We start from the raw sequence: 16,824 nt of genomic DNA on the forward strand, positions 1-16,824 counted from the left end.
TAAATAACTCTTAGAAATAAAACGGTACTGTGCCTTTAAGAGAAAAAAAGCTGCACAAATTCTGCAAAACAGTGTAAAAAAGCAGTAAACTTAATGAAATTTTTACAGTAGCATCATAAAGACTTAGTGACTTTGCACAGCTATGCAAATAAACAAACAATTAACCCCTTAATGGCAAAACCAGATTGAAAAAACGTCAAAACCGGTAAAAAAGACTTTCAGCACCTTGCCACAGCTCTGCTGTGGCTCCTACCTGCCCTTCAGAACGATTTGTGGGGAAACAAACTTCTTTTACAGCCCTCAAACACAGCAGAAACCTCAGGAGAATCAGTTAGATGTCTCAGAGGAAAAGAAACTGCGCAACTGAGGCGCGAAAATAGGCCCCTCCCACCTCACTCGATGTTTTGAGGCCTATCAGAGAAACACCAGAGTGTCTCTTAATTAACCATGTGAGTTACAAAACTCAAAATCAAGCCACAATGACCCCTTTAGTCCCTTCAAAAAACGTTATAATTGCATCATTCACTAAATAAAAAACCTTTTTTCCTAACAGTGTCACCAGTAACTAATGAGCCCTTCAAGCAAGCTGAAATTCCTATCAAAGTGTCTGAATACAGCTTAACCTTCCCTCATGGGGATATTGCCAGCCTTTTCTAGAATTAACACAGTCTGTCTAGAAAAATATAGACTGAACATACCTCATATGCAGCTTAGCCTGCAAACCGTTCTCCCAACTGAAGTTTTCCAGTACTCTTCAGCCCTTTTGAGAACAGCAGTGGATCTTAGTTACAAAGTGCTAAGATCATCATCCTCCTTGCAGAAATCTTCATCCCTTTTCTGCCAGAGAGTAAATAGTACACACCAGTACCATTTAAAATAATAAACTTTTGCTTGAGAAATAAAAAACTAACATTTTTGTCACCACACAGCTCTTTGCCCTTCCTAGCAGTTAAGCAGGCAGAGAGAATGACTGGGGGGTGGAGCTAAGGGAGGAGCTATATAGACAGCTCTGCTGTGGGTGCGCTCTCTGCCACTTCCTGTAGGGAAGGAGAATATCCCACAATTAAGGATGAATCCGTGGACTCGATACATCTTACAAGAGAAAAGACTCTTGTTTTCTTTATAAAGGCCCATCAAATACAGTAGAATGACATAAAACGACTAATGCATAATAACAATGAAATAGTACTGAGTCTGAATTGCAAATGATTAGCAGATTTTTTTTCTGACAAATTTCAAAGTTAATTTAATTCTCCTTCCCCCTGAGCAGAATTTATTTGTGTGAAAGTGAAACTCACAAAGATCTGGATTTGCGCAGATCTTTATGCGTTTACACAAATAAATCTGGTGTGGAAAAGAGCTGAAAGCATATTCGACATTCATTGTCACACGAAACAACCAATGCACAAGTCTACAGACAAATTTGTTCTATGCGCTGAGAACTGAATGACTTCAAGACAGATGCAGGCTAATTGATCATAAGGGAACCTGTCTGCAGGCACACATTTAAATATTCCATAATTTTCGGGTTAAATTGATGTTGTGGTAAGATTTTATTTAGTTTCACAAACTGGTTCTATTAAATCTATACCAATATTTAGCCTATTTATCACTGGCTTAAAAGGGACAGTCAAGTCCAAAAAAAACTTTCATGATTTAAATAGAGAATGTAATTTTAAACAACTTTCCAATTTACTTTTATCACCAATTTTGCTTTGTTCTCTTGGTATTCTTAGTTGAAAGCTAAAACTAGGAGGTTCATATGCTAATTTCTTGAAGACTGCCTCTAATCTGAATGCATTTTGACCACTAGAGGGCATTAGTTCATGAGTTTCATATAGATAACATTAAGCTCATGCACGTGAAGTTACCCAGGAGTGAGCACTGATTGGCTAAAATGGATGTCTGTCAAAAGAACTGAAATAAGGGGGCAGTTTGCAGAAGCTTAGATACAAGGTAATCACAGAGGTAAAAAGTGTATTTCTATCACAGTGTTGGTTATGCAAAACTGGGGAATGAGGAATAAAGGGATTATCTTTCTTTTTAAATAACAAAAATTTGACTGTCCCTTTAATAGCTGTAGATGGAACATTAGAAGATAATAGTTTATGTTTTACATGGGGACAGATTTATTGTGCAACATGGCAGATTACCATGCACTATGGAAAACGCATATGTAATGGTTTATATACTATTAATGCATAAATACTGCGGCTGTAAACTTATATGATCATGTTTTACAGTTAGTCTAAATAGTCAAAAAAGTATTTGCATCGTTTTCTCACACACAGTTTATGTCTACTGTAGTGCTTTGTACGTTATAGTTTATAAACCAACTAATTATTGCAGAACATGCTTCAAATGTCATTTCCTGTATTTATTTCTCAGGTGTCATTTTCCATATGCATTTTATTTCCATCCTGTAGCAGCATACACAAACATTATCAATATTTACATCAACTGAAAAAAAAAATCTATTTGTATTATGAGGGTAAAATCCTTAAAATGGAACTATTAATCGGAATTAAACATACAGGGTAGATTTAGACGTTTGCATATATTGCAGATGCTGCCTTAATACATTTTAATAAATAAACTGTTTATCCTTTCTTAAAAATGTATGTACAATTTATCATGATGTCTATTTTTACAACAAGAGATGATAGAATGCTCATTTTATGAACAGCTCCTTATAAAAATATCATTACAATGAATTTGTGACTATAAAAATTATTGAAATAGATGTGAAGACCATTCAAAAACTGTAATACATCACTGTATACTGACAAACCACTTTTGTCAGTCTCTTATATCCATCTCACACTGGCTCTCATTTCCTTGCCTTAAGCATATCTGTGTCTGTCTATTGGTGCGTGTATCTATGTACCCAGGTTTGTGGGTGACTTATTATAATATTTTGCGAGCATTTTGGACACAGATAAAATAACATACATTGGATGGCATTCAATAGAATACATGACATATGACTTTGTAATACACTTCTGTTCTTTTGTTCTACTGGGGCACTTCATGTATCACACCACTGGTGCAAGTATCCTTTGATCAACTGAGAGGCTCATATCAAATATCCTTTGAAGGTAAAATATTGACAAATTAAAATGACAAGTGATATATTAAGAAAAGTCCTATGAAGAATGGAATTTTACTTAGTCTATAATAGCCCATTGAATTGCATGTTTCGATTCAGAGCTTGCCAAACTTATTTAGGAATAAATTATTTTTGTGCTTGCAAAATATTGACGGAACCAAAGGACCATAAAACAGCAACAGAAGAACCCATGAGATATTTTAGTGTGCCACTAAGGGGTCGATTTATCAAGCTGTGGTGCACAGGGGCGTACATACACAACTCTGTGCGCTGCAGCTCGCATCTAGCGGGCTGAATTCCACTGCCGGAATTCAGTTTTGCACAAGAATGCAATTTTGCGCTCTTGTGCAACACCGCCCCCTGCCCGCACACAGCCAATCACAGAGCTGTCAATCTCCCCGGTCGGACGAGTCCAGGGAGATTGAAATTCGCCACCTAAGAGGTGGCAAAGAGGTTTGATGACCGCAGCTTCATAAATACGGACTGCAGATTCTGCCAAATGCTGCCAAATGCACAGGCCTCACACTAAGCACTACTCTTCGGTTATAATTTACTGTCTGTGCACTGAATTCATGATTTTAAACATGTTTAAGTCTCAGAAGACATATTTGCATGTAATTTACTCTTAAAGGGACAATATACACCTTGTAATTTCAATAGATTTCTGTAGTTGGTCAATAAATTTACATTAGGTAAGTGCACTTTTTTAAATGTTTAATAATTGTTTGTTGTTTTTTTTGTTTGTTTTTTAAATAGCCAAACTCCACTCACCACTTGCCTTATTTTGAGGAGCCATTTCAGAGTTGGTACCCACGGTCATTATAGTAGCAAAACTTGGTTTATTTTGCAGTTCTTATCTTATCATCCCTTGTGAAATCAGTTAGGGAGAGATATGTAGCAGGTTATGACAGTGAAACCTGCCATGTGCACTAGAATTCTGGAAAATTGAAAAACCTATAATTTTCAGACTTAAATTATAGGAAAATCGGGAAATGAAATTACTGAAATATATTTGAAGGTTGTTGTACTACTTGCTTAATTACATTACATGTTACAATCTCAATGTGTTTACTGTCCCTTTATTACAGTATCTAACATTTTCTATTTTCAGCAAAATGTTTCATATAATATATATAATATATATATCATATAATATGTCAGGAGGACTCTTGAAAGTCAAACCTATCTCCGTACCACACAATTCTCACCCACCCCCCCCCCAAAAAAAACCCTGGTATTCAAGAATGTAAAACTGTAGCTGCTCCCTAAAACAGGGCTCGACAAACCTAGGAGCCAGCAAGCAACAAGCTCCTAGAATTTTATCCCTGGCTCCTAACTTTTAGGGTTATTCTCTGTATATCTATATATGAATACTACTGTCTGGCTCCTAAATATTCTTACTGGCTCCTAAATTTTACACAGATATTTTCGACCACTGCCCTAAACATCATTTTCCACCGAGAGAAACCTTTTCTTGTCATATTTTTTTTTTGTGGAAGAAGAACTTATAATCACACAAAATGGAACATGGGGAACAATAGTGTTCCACAGAATATAGTTTGTGAAACAATGTCTTAACCATTCATTTAAACCCCCTAAGTGCATCAGTGGTATTACTGGGGATAGCAGCAGCTCTAGCCCCAAGTGTGGGGCAGTAAATCCTAGAATGTGGTTTAGGGCAATAACTGCTAGTAGCCCAGAGAGGACAATGGTGGGAAGACCATTATTCCTTTCCAAAAATGTGGGCTGCCTTTCAAAGTTGGTCACTGGCAAAGAGCAATGACAAGGTGCATGGCAGCTTTCGAACTTGCGGGACAGCAGGTTATGGGTAATACATGTAGCAGAGCTTCAAATGGATGTAAAACACTTTGAGACTGAAATATAAAATGCTTCATTATGTGTATTAAAAAACTTTACAATACAATTTTAGACTAACTCCGCCACATATTTGTCACCTCCACTGAGGAGGCCCATAAAGGCTGAAACGTAGGTTTGGGGTTAGCAGTACAAATCCTTTGTTCAGATGAGAATTGACTGGCATCTCGGAGCTGGACTATCCTGTTATATGGGGTCCGACTGATATACTACAGGAAAGTTTTCTTCTGTGGATAGAAAAGATTGGGCAGAAAGAAGCTGCACCCTGGGTGGGTACCGTCCCATAGAGTGGGCTATTAAGCACCATCTGTCCCCTGTTGAGCACTTCTCTTATGTATTTTAGAATATTGAAATATAAAATGCTTCATTATGTGTAGTAAAAAAACTTTACAATATAGTTTGCACTAACCCTGCCACATTTATGTCCCTAATTTGTCCCAGTAGAGATTATATTATGAGAAACTGTAAAACAATGAAAGTATAGCTGACAGAATGGCAGTGGCTAGCCTTGCTAACTCCAGTAACAAGTCTGGACTAGCTCCTACAAATAAGACAAGTTGTGGGTGGAGTTTGACCATTGAAAAACAACTGAAGAAAATTGTTAATGCATTCAGTTAATTTGCCCATTTGGTATGTTCATTTACTGCACTACTACACAGAAGTCTTGTGATAACAAGCTGTTTTATGCCCCTTTAAGACTTTGGGGCAGATTTATCAAAGTCTGGTGGATATTGCTGAATGCCGACAGCATACGCTGTCGGCATTTAACATTGCATTGGCAGTCAACTGCTTGTGTAATGCCGCCTCCTGCAGATTCACGGCCAATCGGCCGCTAGTAGGGGTGTCAATCAACCCGATCGTATAAGACCGCTGCTTCTTAACTCCTGTTTCCGGCGAGCCTGAAGGCTCGCGCAGAAACAGTTAGATTAGGGGCAATACGGGCCTTGTTAAATCAGCCCCTCTACCTCTATCTCAGTTGAATAAATTCCTACAACAAGGAGAACATTTACTTAATGTGGAAAAGCTCCTATAACAATTAAGAGGAAACCAGTTTTACAGCACAATGTCCCTTTAAATCCAGTAGACTCTAGGTTCCAAGAAATAAAATGGACTGGCTGTGGTAAATGGATCAACCTCTCTATAAGAAAATAAACCAGCACATGCTGAAACCTTTATAATTATGGCTTACGTGGAACTCTCTCCTACGCATACTGGGTGGTTGATTTCTAATGCGGCCTACTGGTCACATACCTTTTTGTTTTACGGATACTACCATATTCATATGTTCACTTTAGGTGATGATTGCAACAGGCAACAACAGTCATTTCAGATGGCAAAAATAAAGGTCAAGGAACTATTTGCAAATTATTTAATACATTCCAGCAGGCAAAAATGAATTATTGTAAAATGTCAGATTATTGTAGCAATATCTATTAGCCATTTTAATTAAAAAAAATCTCTACCAGGCCTTAAGGGAATATAATATTCAAAAATAAATTAAACTAAAAATGTAGAATCACTTACTTTTCTGCTTAATTAGCAAAATATAAGGTTTATTATCAAGTAGTTAAAGGGAAAGTCTACAATATAATTTTTGTTTGTTGTAAAATTGTTGTAAACGATAGATAATCCCTTTATTACCCATTCCCCAGTTTTGCATAACCAACACAGTTATATTAACCCTTTTCGGGACTGGGTTAAAGTGTCTACATAGGAACAACTGTTCCGATGTAGACAAATTGAAATCACGCGATCGTGCAAACAATCGCGAGATTTCAATTATGGTATCGGGTCTGGGGGGCGTCCCTATGATGCTAGGAACGCCCTCCAGACCACGATTAAATCCTGCAAGCGCAGTAGGCTTCAGGACAGCCGTTGGCTATGACGTTGTATTCCGTCATTGAAAGCCCAGCGCCGTTGTGACGGAATACAATGGCATAACGGTGGGAAAGGGTTAATATACTTTTTATCCCTGTGATTACCTTGTATCTAAGCATCTTCTGACAGCCCCCTGATCACATGACTTTGTATTTATTATCTGTTGACTTGCGTTTAGTATTGTGTTGTGCTAACTCTTAAATAACTCCTCAGGCATGAACACAATGTTATGTATATGGACCAGATGAACTAGCAGTCTCCTGTTGTGAAAAGCAAATAAAAAAGCATGTGATTAAGAGGCTGTCAATAGAGCCTTTGAAACAGGCAGTAATGTATAGGTTTAAATGTTATAAAGTATATTAATCTAGCAATGTTGGTTGTGCAAATCTGGGGAATGGATAGTAAAGGTGTTATCTATCTTTTTAAACAATAACAATTTTTGTGTAGACTGTTCCTTTAATTAATACAATTATAAATCATACCCACCCCCTTACCAATACTGTGTGCTTTCCTTGTAGCCTATCAGATGCTCTATCTGACAAGCTGTACACACTGGCTGCACCTAATGGTGCAAATTAAAATCTAAAGTATTCAAGCAGTTTGATAGGATATAAACTACTGTATTGATATCTAATGCTCTTTACAAATATATAAGCAGCAATGAGCTTGCACATTATTATAAACAACATGATCACCAATAACACAAATTAATACAAAAAGGCACAAACAACAAAAGCAGCAGTAAACAATTCTAACATTTGTTATTGAGAAAAAATGTTCATGACAGTTTATTAGAACTAAAGACACAACAATGTCAGGTTGGGAACTCTGTAATTACTCATTAAAGGCAAAAGGCACATCCAAAGACATAACCACAACCATCTGTCTGCTGGGTGGCTTTTTGGTTTCCATTGTGCCAAGGTATGGACCTGCCATCATTTAAATGACTAATGACACTCACCATCTGCTTGTGATTAGGGAAGAAGGATTGCTCCACCAAGGGGAACTTGTCAGCGCCCAATTTCTGGTAGATCTTTATTAGCTGTGAAAACTGGAGGAATAGAAAGACAATGACAGTGTTAAACCTCTAGCCACAAGTTCCCTAAAACAAAAAGATTATTAAATCCTCATTAGGTCATTAGTTCACTCTACAGTTACTTACAGAGGTTTATGAAACTCTTCGACAAGGACACATTGTACATGATTTTACAAATCTGCTTCTTAAATTGGTTTTCCAGTGTACTTCAGATAGAGAATGCAATTTTAAGCAACTTTTTAATTTACGCCTATGATCAATTTTTTCTTTGTTCTCTTGCTATCTTTATTTGAAAAGCAGGAATACAAAGCTTGTGAACCAGCCCATTTTTGGTTCAGCACCTGGGCTGCGCTTGCTGATTGATGACTAAAACCAATAAGCAAGCGCTATCCAGGGTGCTGAACTTAAAATGGGCTGGCTACTAAGCTTTACATTCCTGCTTTTCAAATAAAGACTGCAAGAGAACGAAGACAAAATGATAATAGGTGTAAATTAGAAAGCTGCTTAAAATTGCATTCTCTGTCTGAATCATGAAAGAAAAAAAATTGGGCTTAGTATCCCTTTAAGACAAGAAGTCATTCCATGTCAATCATTTACTAATAAACTTTATCTATGTATTAATTAAAAGGCATTCTTGTAATTCTACAAGGTTTTTAGTGGGACAGAAAGTAGCATCTGCAAGGCCCAATCGTCCTCTCTTTTACTTCCTATAATTAGTTTCCTTTTACAAGTAGTCTTATGATGAGTAAGTTAGTTATTCACGAAAGCCCTGACATTTACCTTGTAGCCCCAAGTGTCAGAGTTGGGGAGGTTACTGATAACCCCAATATAATGGCAGCACTTTTCCAAGATGAAAGAAAATACACTGCTCACTATGAGCTACATTACTTCAAGTGTGCAGTGTAATTTGTTTCAGATTGCGAGCATCCTGCAAAAGCCATTGTTGTATTTGTAAATGTAAAACTATTAGGCAGTGAGTGTACACAGGATTTAGTGAAGAATCAAAATAGCTTTGAAGAATAGAAGTAATACAATCTACAGAAAAAGCTCAGATTTTGAATGTTTGTTATGTGTGTGCAACTGCAGCCCTAGAGGGTTAACTCTGTTCTGTGTACTATTGTTAAATAATTGCAACTGGCAGCCAAAATAGCAGTCAAGAAGGTAAAACCATTGATTCATGTGTGTTACTGGCTGTTAAGTGTAAGTAGCTGAAAAACAAATATGTAAACATGTTCTCCACAAACGTAATATCAAGTAAATTAATAAGCAACATTGCCAAAAAGAAATAAAAACCCCTACAATCAACTAGTTGCCTCTATGCAACAAAATCTTATGTATAATATCAGTGTTTATAAACTTAAGTTAATTTATTAATATAGCACATATGTACCAAACATTTTCTAATTAGCCAATTTCTTTTTTTAATATGAAAACAAATAATTTCCATGGGACTCATCTTTCACCATCACAAGTTAAAAGGAGCACCTAATACAAAAATAACATGCTCTAATTTGATAGTGTGTCATTTGTGTATTACTGAATATGTGTTAACAAAGCGGTTAAGCACTAAGATAAATGGTCCCACCCTGAATCGCATTAAATTGAATCCCATCTATGCAACCTCTGTTACTTTGAACTATATTAATAAACAACAAAATGATGCTGAAAATAAAGCAATTATATTCTTCTAAAGGTAAACAAAATATCATTCCAGATTCCTAGTCAAACCACTATGTAAAAGAAATATACACCTAGATTACGAGTTTGGCGTTATGAGTGAAAAAGCAGTGTTATGGCCCATAACGTTTCATTTTCCCTAACACTGCTATTACAAGTCTTGTCGGTATAGGTGTACCGCACACATTTTAGCCAGTCAGGCAACGTCAGTACCGCACTTTTAAAAATGTCCTTTTCAATGGGACTCCCATAGCGCTGGTATTACGAGTTTGCCTGGGAGGCTAAAAAGTGAGTGGTACATCCTATATCGACAAGATTCGTACCGCCATCTGAAAGTCAGTAGTTATGATTTTAATCTTACAAAGCTGTAACATAAAACTCATAACTAAAGTGTTACAAAGTACACTAACACCCATAAACTACCTATTAACTCCTAAACCTAGGCCCTCCCACATTGCAAACACTATAATATATTTATTAACCCCTAATCTGCCGCTCCGGACATCGCCACCACTATTAAAATGTATTAACCCCTATTCCTCTGCTCCCCAACATCGGCGCCACTATAATAAACCAATTAACCCCTAAACCGCCGCCCTCCCGCATTGCAAACACTATTAAAAATACTATTAATCCCTAATCTGCCGTCCACCCACACCACTGCTATAATAAACCTATTAAACCCTAAACCGCAAGCACCCCACATGAAATATACTATAATAAATTATTAACCCATAAACCGAAAGCCCCCACAACGAAATATACTATAATAAGCTATTAACCCTTTAACTGAAAGCCCCCACAATGAAATATACTATAATAAACTATTAACCCCTAAACCGAAAGCCCCACAACGAAATATACTTAAATAAACTATTAACCCCTAAACCTAACGACCCCCTAACATTACATTAAAATTACAAATTCCCTATCTTAAATTAAATTAATACCTGTCAAATTACAAAAATTAATTTTAAACTAACAATTAAACTAATATAATTATGAAACTACAATTAAACTAACAACCAATTAAAAAAAAACCTAAACTACACATTAAAAAAATCCTAACACTACTCTAAAAATTACAATGTAACTAATTACAAAAAAAATAACTAAATTACGAAAAATAAAAAAAACTAAATTACGAAAAATAAGAAACAAATTATCAAAATTAAAAACACCTAATCTAATAGCCCTATCAAAATAAAAAAAAAAAACTCCTAAAATAAAAAACCTTAGCCTACAATAAACTACCAATAGCCCTTAAAGGGTCTTTTGTGGGGCATTGCCCCAAAGATATCAGTTATTTTACCTGTAAAAAAAATACAAACACCCCCCCAACAGTAAAACCCACCACCCACCCAGCCAACCCCCTCAAATAAAATAACTATCTAAAATAACCTAAGCTAACCATTCCCGTGAAAAGGGCATTTGTATGGGCATTGTCCTTAAAAGGGCATTTAGCTCTTTTGCCATGCCCTGAAAAGGGCAATCAGCTCTTTTATAAAAAGCCCAAACCCTAAGCTAAAATAAAAACCCACCAAAAAACCCTTAAAAAAAGCTAACACTAACCCCTGACGATCCACTTACAGTTATTGAAGTCCTGCTTGAAGGATCCATCCAGCTGGCAAACTCCTCTTCCAGGTGACAAGAAGTCTTCATCCAGACGGCATCTTCTATCTTCATCCATCGGGCGTGGAGCGGGTCCATCATGAATACATCAAAGATGGCGTCCCTTGCATTCCTATTGGCTGAAATATTTCTATCAGCTAATAGAAATTAAAGCTTCTAAAATCCTATTGGCTGTTCCAATCAGCCAATAGAATTGAGCTCTCATCCTATTGGCTGTTCCAATCAGCCAATAGAATGAGAGTTCAACTCTATTGGCTGATTGGAACAGCCAATAGGATGAGAGCTCAATCCTATTGGCTGATTGGAACAGCCAATAGGATTTTAGCAGCTTTAATTGCTATTGGCTGATAGAAATCTTTCAGTCAATAGGAATGCAAGGGACGTCATCTTTGATGAAGACTTCATTACGCCTGGATGAGGACTTCGCTGGCTGGATGAAGATTGAAGAGGCCACATTGATGAAAATTTCTTGTCGCCTGGATGAGGACTTCGCCGGCTAGATGGATCCTTCAAGCAGGACTTCCACAACTGTAAGTGGATCGTCGGGGGTTATTGTTAGGTTTATTTAAAAAAAAATTTGGGTGGGTTTTTAATTGAGATTAGTGTTTGGGCTTTTCATAAAAGAGCTGATTGCCCTTTTCAGGGCATGGCAAAAGAGCTACATGCCCTTTTCAGGGCAATGGCTAGCTTAGGTTATTTTAGATAGTTATTTTATTTGGGGCGGTTGGCTGGGTGGGTGGTGGTTTTTCATGTTGGGGGGTGTTTGTATTTTTTTTTAAGGTAAAAGAGCTGATAAGGTCTATTGGTAGTTTATTGTAGGCTAGGGTTTTTTTATGGGGGGGCTTTTTTATTTTCATAGGGCTATTAGATTAGGTGTAATTCATTTTTATTTTTGATAATTTTGTTTGTTATTTTTTATTTTTTGTAATTTATTAATTTTAATTTTAGTAATTTTAGTGTAAGGCAGGTTAGGTTTTATTTCACAGGTAAGGTTATATTTATTTTAACTAGGTAGTTAATAAATAGTTTATAACTATTTACTAACTAGTCTACCTAGTTAAAATAAATACAAACTTACATGTGAAATAAAAATAAAACCTTAGCTAGCTAAAATATAACTACTAGTTATATTGTAGCTAGTATACGGCTAGATTATGAGTTTTGAGGTATGAGTGAAAAAGCAGCGTTAAGCCACATAACGCTGCTTTTTCACTACCGTTGGTATTACGATTCTTTCAGGTTTAGGGGCACCGCACACTTTTTTGGCCTTAACGCAAATTAACTTAGGCAATTTGTGTAAAGTCTTTTTTCAATGGGACTTCATTTGCGCCGGTATTACGAGTCTGCCTGGGAGGCCAAAAAGTGAGCGGTACACCCTATACCGCCAAGATTCGTAACGCATTCTAAAGTCAATAGTTATGAGTTTTATGCTACAACTCCGTAAAATAAATCTCATAACTAAAGTGCTAAAAAGTACACTAACACCCATAAACTACCTATTAACCCCTAAACCAAGGCCCTCCCACATCGCAAACACTAAAATAAAATTATTAACCCCTAATCTGCCGCTCCGGACATCGCCGCCACTAGAATAAATATATTAACCCCTAAACCGCCGCACTACTGCCTTGCAAACACTAGTTAAATATTATTAACCTCTAATCTGCCGCCCCTAACATCGCCGCCACCTACCTTAATTTATTAACCCCTAATCTGCCGCCCCCAACGTCGCCGCCACTATACTAAATGTATTAACCCCTAAACCTAAGTCTAACCCTAACCCTAACACCCCCTAACTTAAATATAATTAAAATAAATCTAAATAAAAACGACTATTAATAACTAAATAATTCCTATTTAAAACTAAATACTAAGAAATAAACCTAAGCCTAACTAAAATAAACCCTAAGATAGCTACAATATAACTAATAGTTACATTGTAGCTAGCTTAGGGTTTATTTTTATTTTACAGCTAAGTTTGTATTTATTTTAACTAGGTAGAATAGCTACTAAATAGTTATTAACTATTTAATAACTACCTAGCTAAAATAAATACAAATTTACCTGTAAAATAAAACCTAACCTTACACTACAATTAAATAAATTACCTAAATTAAACACAATTACCTAAATTACAAACCGCCCCCCACTAAATTACAAAAAATAAAAAAAGACATTATCAGATATTTAAACTAATCACACCTAATCTAATAGCCCTATCAAAATTAAAAAAGCCCCCCAAAATAAAAAAAAAACCCTAGTCTAAACTAAACTACCAATAGCCCTTAAAAGCGCCTTTTGCAGGGCATTGCCCCAAAGAAATCAGCTCTTTTACCTTTTAAAAAAAATACAAACACCCCCAACATTAAAACCCACCACCCACACAACCAACCCCCCAAATAAAAACCTAATATAAAAAACCTAAGCTCCCCATTGCCCTTAAAAGCGCATTTGGATGGGCATTGCCCTTAAAAGGGCATTTAGCTCTTTTTCAATTGCCCAAACCCCTAATCTAAAAATAAAACCCACCCAATAAACCCTTAAAAAAGCCTAACACTAACCCCCGAAGATCCTCTTACAGTTTTGAAGATCCGACATCCATCCTCAACGAAGTGGCAGAAGTCCTCATCGAAGCCCGCAGAAGTCTTCATCCAAGCGGCCTAAGTCTTCATCCAAGCCCACAGAAGTCTTCATCCAGACAGAATCTTCTATCTTCATCCATCCAGCGCAAAGCGGCTCCATCTTCAAGACATCAGGCGCAGAGCATCCTCTTCAATCAACGCCTTCTTGCTGAATGAATGTTCCTTTAAATGATGTCATCCAAGATGGCGTCCCTTGAATTCCAATTGGCTGAATTCTATCAGCCAATCGGAATTAAAGGTGAAAAAATCCAATAGGATTGAGCTCACATTCTATTGGCTGTTCCAATCAGGATTTTTTCACCTTTAATTTGGATTGGCTGATAGAATTCTATCAGCCAATCAGAATTCAAGGGACGCCATTTTGGATGATGTCATTTAAAGGAACATTCATTCAGCAAGAAGACGTCAATTGAAGAGGATGCTCCGCGCCAGATGTCTTGAAGATGGAGCCGCTCCGCACCGGATGGATGAAGATAGAAGATGCCGTCTGGATGAAGACTTCTCCGGGCTTGGATGAAGACTTCGGCCGCTTGGATGAAGACTTCTGCGGGCTTCGATGAGGACTTCTGCCGCTTCGTTGAGGATGGATGTCGGGTCTTCAAAACTGTAAGTGGATCTTCGGGGGTTAGTGTTAGGCTTTTTTAAGGGTTTATTGGGTGGGTTATTTTTAGATTAGGGGTTTGGGCAATTGAAAAAGAGCTAAATGCCCTTTTAAGGGCAATGCCCATCCAAATGCCCTTTTCAGAGCAATGGGGAGCTTAGGTTTCTTTAGATTAGGTTTTTATTTGGGTGGTTGGTTGTGTGGGTGGTGGGTTTTACTGTTGGGGTGTTTGTATTTTTTTTTAAAGGTAAAAGAGCTGATTTCTTTGGGACAATGCCACGCAAAAGGTCCTTTTAAGGGCTATTGGTAGTTTAGTTTAGGCTAGGGTTTTTTTTATATAGGGGGGCTTTTTATTTTGATAGGGCTATTAGATTAGGTGTAATTAGTTTAAATATCTGATAATGTCTTTTTTTATTTTGTGTAATTTAGTGGGGGGGTTTTGTTGTAATTTAGGTAATTGTATTTAATTTAGGTAATTTATTTCATTGTAGTGTGTAAGTTTAGGTTTTATTGTAAGGCAGGTTAGGTTTTATTTTACAGGTAAATTTGTATTTATTTTAGCTAGGTAGTTAGTAAATACTTAATAACTATTTAGTAACTATTCTACCTAGTTAAAATAAGTACAAACTTACCTGTAAAATAAAAATAAACCCTAATATAACTATTAGTTATATTGTAGCTAGCTTAGGGTTTATTTTATAGGTAAGTATTTAGTTTTAAATAGTAATTATTTAGTTATTAATAGTATGTTTTATTTAGATATATTTTAATTATATTTAAGTTAGGGGGTGTTAGGGTTAAAGTTAGACTTAGGTTAAGGGGTTAATAAATTTAATATAGTGGCGGCGACGTTGGGAGCAGCAGATTAGGGGTCAATAAATGAAGGTAGGTGGCGGCGATGTTAGGGGAGGCAGATTAGGGGTTAATAAATGAAGGTAGGTGGCGGCGATGTTAGGGGCGGCATATTAGGGGTTAAAAAATGAAGGTAGGTGGCGGAGATGTTAGGGGCGGCAGATTAGGGGTTAATAATATTTAACTAGTGTTTGCGAGGTAGGAGTGTGGCGGTTTAGGGGTTAATATGTTCATTATAGTGGCGGCGATGTCCGGAGCGGCAGATTAGGGGTTAATAAGTATAATGTAGGTGTCTGCGATGTCGGGGGCAGCAGATTAGGGGTTAATAAGTGTAAGATTAGGGGTGTTTAGACTCAGGGTTTATGTTAGGGTGTTAGGTGTAAACATAAAATGTGTTTCCCCATAGGAATCAATGGGGCTGCGTTACGGAGCTTTACGCTGCTTTATTGCAAGTGTTAGCCTTTTTTTCAGCTGGATCTCCCAATTGATGTCTATGGGGAAATCGTGCACAAGCACGTACAACCAGCTCACCGCTGACTTAAGCAGCGCTGGTATTGGAGTGCGGTATGGAGCTCAATTTTGCTCTATGCTTACTTCTTGCTTGTTAACGCTGGGTTTATAAAAACCTGTAATTCCAGCGCTGTAGGGAAGTGAGCAGTGACAATAACTTGCAAGTTAGCACCGCACCCCTCATATCACAAAACTCGTAATCTAGCCATTAGGTTTTATTTTACAGGTAAGTATGTATTTAGTTTAAAATAGTTATTATTTAGTTAATAATTTTAACTTTAATTTAGCTGTATTTAAATTATGTTAAAGTTAGGGGGTGTTAGGCTTAGGGTTACGTTAGGGTTAGGTTTAGGGGTTAATATATTAATTAGTGGTAGTGATGTGAGAGGCCAGAGGTTTAGGGGTTAATAGTATTATGTAGGGGGCCGCGATGTTAGGGGCAGCAGATTAGGGGTTAATTGTATTAAGTAGGGGGTGGCGATGTTAGGGGCAGCAGATTGGGGGTTAATAGATGTATGTCATGGTGGCGATGTTAGGGGCAGCAGATTGGGGGTTAATAAATGTATGTCGTGGCGGCGATGTTAGGGGCAGCAGATTGGGGGTTAATAAATGTATGTCGTGGCGGCGATGTTAGGGACAGCAGATTGATAAACATGAGGTTTATGTTAGGGTGTTAGGTTTTTACAGTAAATGTATTTTCCCCATAAACATCAATGGGGCTGTGTTACGGAGCTTTTCATTCCACGATCGCAGGTGTTAGACATTTTTTTGGATGGCTCTCCCCATTGATGTCTATGGGGAAATCGTGCACAAGCACGTAACAGCAGCGCTTGTTTTCGGTGCGGTATGGTGCTCAACGCCACCATATCGCCCGCACAAGCCTGCTTTTTTTTAAACTCGTACTACTAGCGCTATAGGGGGTTGAAATAACGCTGCTTTTGTGGTGGTCATTGAAAACACTATAGCGCTCAAAACTCGTAATCTATCTGATAATCTTTAATGATTTTTTTTC

At 37.1% G+C, this 16,824-nt stretch overlaps 1 protein-coding gene across 1 annotated transcript in view; it reads right to left on the reverse strand.

The window, feature by feature from the left end:
* Positions 1-16,824, reverse strand: part of SYN3 (synapsin III) — a 694,683-nt gene that overhangs the window by 399,063 nt on the left and 278,796 nt on the right. Inside the window, exon 5 of the mRNA XM_053718968.1 lies at positions 7,824-7,913. Within this exon, the coding sequence (XP_053574943.1) occupies positions 7,824-7,913 (90 nt within the window). The remainder of the gene's footprint in view (positions 1-7,823; positions 7,914-16,824) is intronic.

The sequence above is a fragment of the Bombina bombina genome, chromosome 6 (assembly GCF_027579735.1).
Source record: "Bombina bombina isolate aBomBom1 chromosome 6, aBomBom1.pri, whole genome shotgun sequence".
Classification (NCBI taxonomy): domain Eukaryota; kingdom Metazoa; phylum Chordata; class Amphibia; order Anura; family Bombinatoridae; genus Bombina; species Bombina bombina.